We start from the raw sequence: 1,794 nt of genomic DNA, 5'->3' as shown, positions 1-1,794 counted from the left end.
TGCCCCCCACGCCGCCCAATCGCAGCTCGCGGTCTCGGAGTAACACCCAGAAGGGATCCGGGCACGCCGCGCCCGCGAGTCCGGAGCCGCCGCCGGGACGGAGGAGAGCGGGGTGCACCACCGGAAGTGCCCCGATTAGAGGCGGAGCCTCTGAACCCTATTGGCGAAAGGGCCGAGAGGTCCCGCCTCCCCGAAGGAAAAGGCTCAATCCTAGAAAGACAGCTCTGCAGCCGCAGCCAATCGAGGAGGCCGAGCGCCCGTAGGCTCCGCCCAGGCCGGACTCCCGCCGGGGCCCCGCGTCCCGCCTCTTCCTCGGACCCGCGGGTCCCTGACCGGACCTGGAGGGGCGGCGGGGGGGCACCTCCTCCGAGCTGCCCGCCGGGGTCCTCGCAGGTGCTGGGCAGAGTCGGCCCTGGGGACCGGCCCCCCCGTCCAGGGAGGCAGGGGCCCGGGGCCTAGAGACCGGCCTGCCCCGCGCAGCCCCGTGGACGGGCGGGCGCGCTGCGTTTCCCACGCCCCCGCCGCTGGCCCCGCCGCTGGCCCCGCCGCTGGCCCCGCCCCCGTCCCCCGCAACCTCCCTCCGGCTCCTTAACCCACTCCCCTCCGCATCGGACCGGCCCCCCTGCGGGCTGAGCCTCCCCGACGCCTGTGCCCCAGTCCCGCGCTCCGGCCCTTCCGCCTGCGATCCCACCTCCGTGCACCCGCATCGGGCCCAGTGGTGCCGTTTGGTGGGTCGGGTCTGGCACAGCTCGGGACACCCAAGCCTCACTCAGCTCCGCTCAGGACCGACAGGCAGCGAGCATCCCCCCTTACACTCCTGCCTCCTGCCTCTGCGCGCGCAGCTCTACCGCAGGGCCCCTGCCATTCGCATCTTAAGCCTCCGGGCATCTTCTCCGGCCCTTAGGACAGCCCCACCCTGCACAAGGGCACGTTGTCGCCCACAAAGACCCCATCTTTCTTCCGCTCAAGGTGTCTTGCGGCCTGTCCTTAGGCTGATCAGTTACCCGAGCACCTTCCACCTGCTTCCAGGGCGTGAGCTTGGCCCAGGCATGTGGTACCCACCACAGTTATTAACGCAAACTACGGAGAAGGAGCAAGGGCGCTAAGGCAGGGCACCTGCTGTGCGAGGGGAGCACACGTCCTCGCTGCGCCTTCACGATACCCCCAGGAGGCCGGTGTTCCCTTCACAGATGGTGCCCAGGGTGAAATGAGTCTCCTCTTCAACCCAAGGCCAAGACTCTTCCCTCAGCCCGTGGGGCCCTCCCGCAGGGCAGGCCTGGGATGCGACGGGCAAGGGCAGGGGTGTATCCTCCGGAGCCAGGACCGCCTGGGTTCATCTCTGGCAGGGTCAGGGCATCCAGTTCCTGCACAGCCCCGGAGGTCTGTGAAAACCTGGCCTTTTTCTGCATTTCAGCAAGACACAACCTCAATTTTCCAAAACAAGAGCTCTGCTCTCCTGACTCTCAGATCTTTTGAGAATCTAATGACAGTTCAGGTACTCTCTCCCCAATAAAATGCACCTGTGCTCACGAGTGTAGGGAGTTGCGGGAACCCTGGAGCCTGTTTGTTTTAAAGGCATCAGGTGGGGGCACCTGGGTGGCTCCATCAGTTAAGTGTCTGCCTTCGGCTCAGGTCATGATCCGTGCACCTGGGATAGAGCCCCACATCGGGGTCCCTGCTCAATGGGGAGTCTGTGGCTCCCTCTGCCCCTCCCCCTCCCCCTGCTTGTGTGTGCACGTGCTTGCTCATTCATAAATAAAATACACGCATACACCCATCAGGTGGTTAAGAAAC

The 1,794-nt window shown here is 65.8% G+C and overlaps 1 protein-coding gene across 1 annotated transcript in view; it reads right to left on the bottom strand.

Annotated features, from left to right (window-relative positions):
- Positions 1–1,558: 1,558 nt before the first annotated feature.
- KIF17 (kinesin family member 17) overlaps positions 1,559–1,794 on the bottom strand; it is a 43,888-nt gene continuing 43,652 nt past the window's right edge. The window contains exon 16 of the mRNA XM_077899309.1: positions 1,559–1,648. Coding sequence (XP_077755435.1) covers positions 1,606–1,648 — 43 coding nt within the window. The 3' untranslated portion in view covers positions 1,559–1,605. The remainder of the gene's footprint in view (positions 1,649–1,794) is intronic.

Source organism: Canis aureus, chromosome 5, assembly GCF_053574225.1.
Source record: "Canis aureus isolate CA01 chromosome 5, VMU_Caureus_v.1.0, whole genome shotgun sequence".
NCBI classification, from domain to species: domain Eukaryota; kingdom Metazoa; phylum Chordata; class Mammalia; order Carnivora; family Canidae; genus Canis; species Canis aureus.
This window is presented reverse-complemented; position numbering and strand designations above follow the sequence as displayed.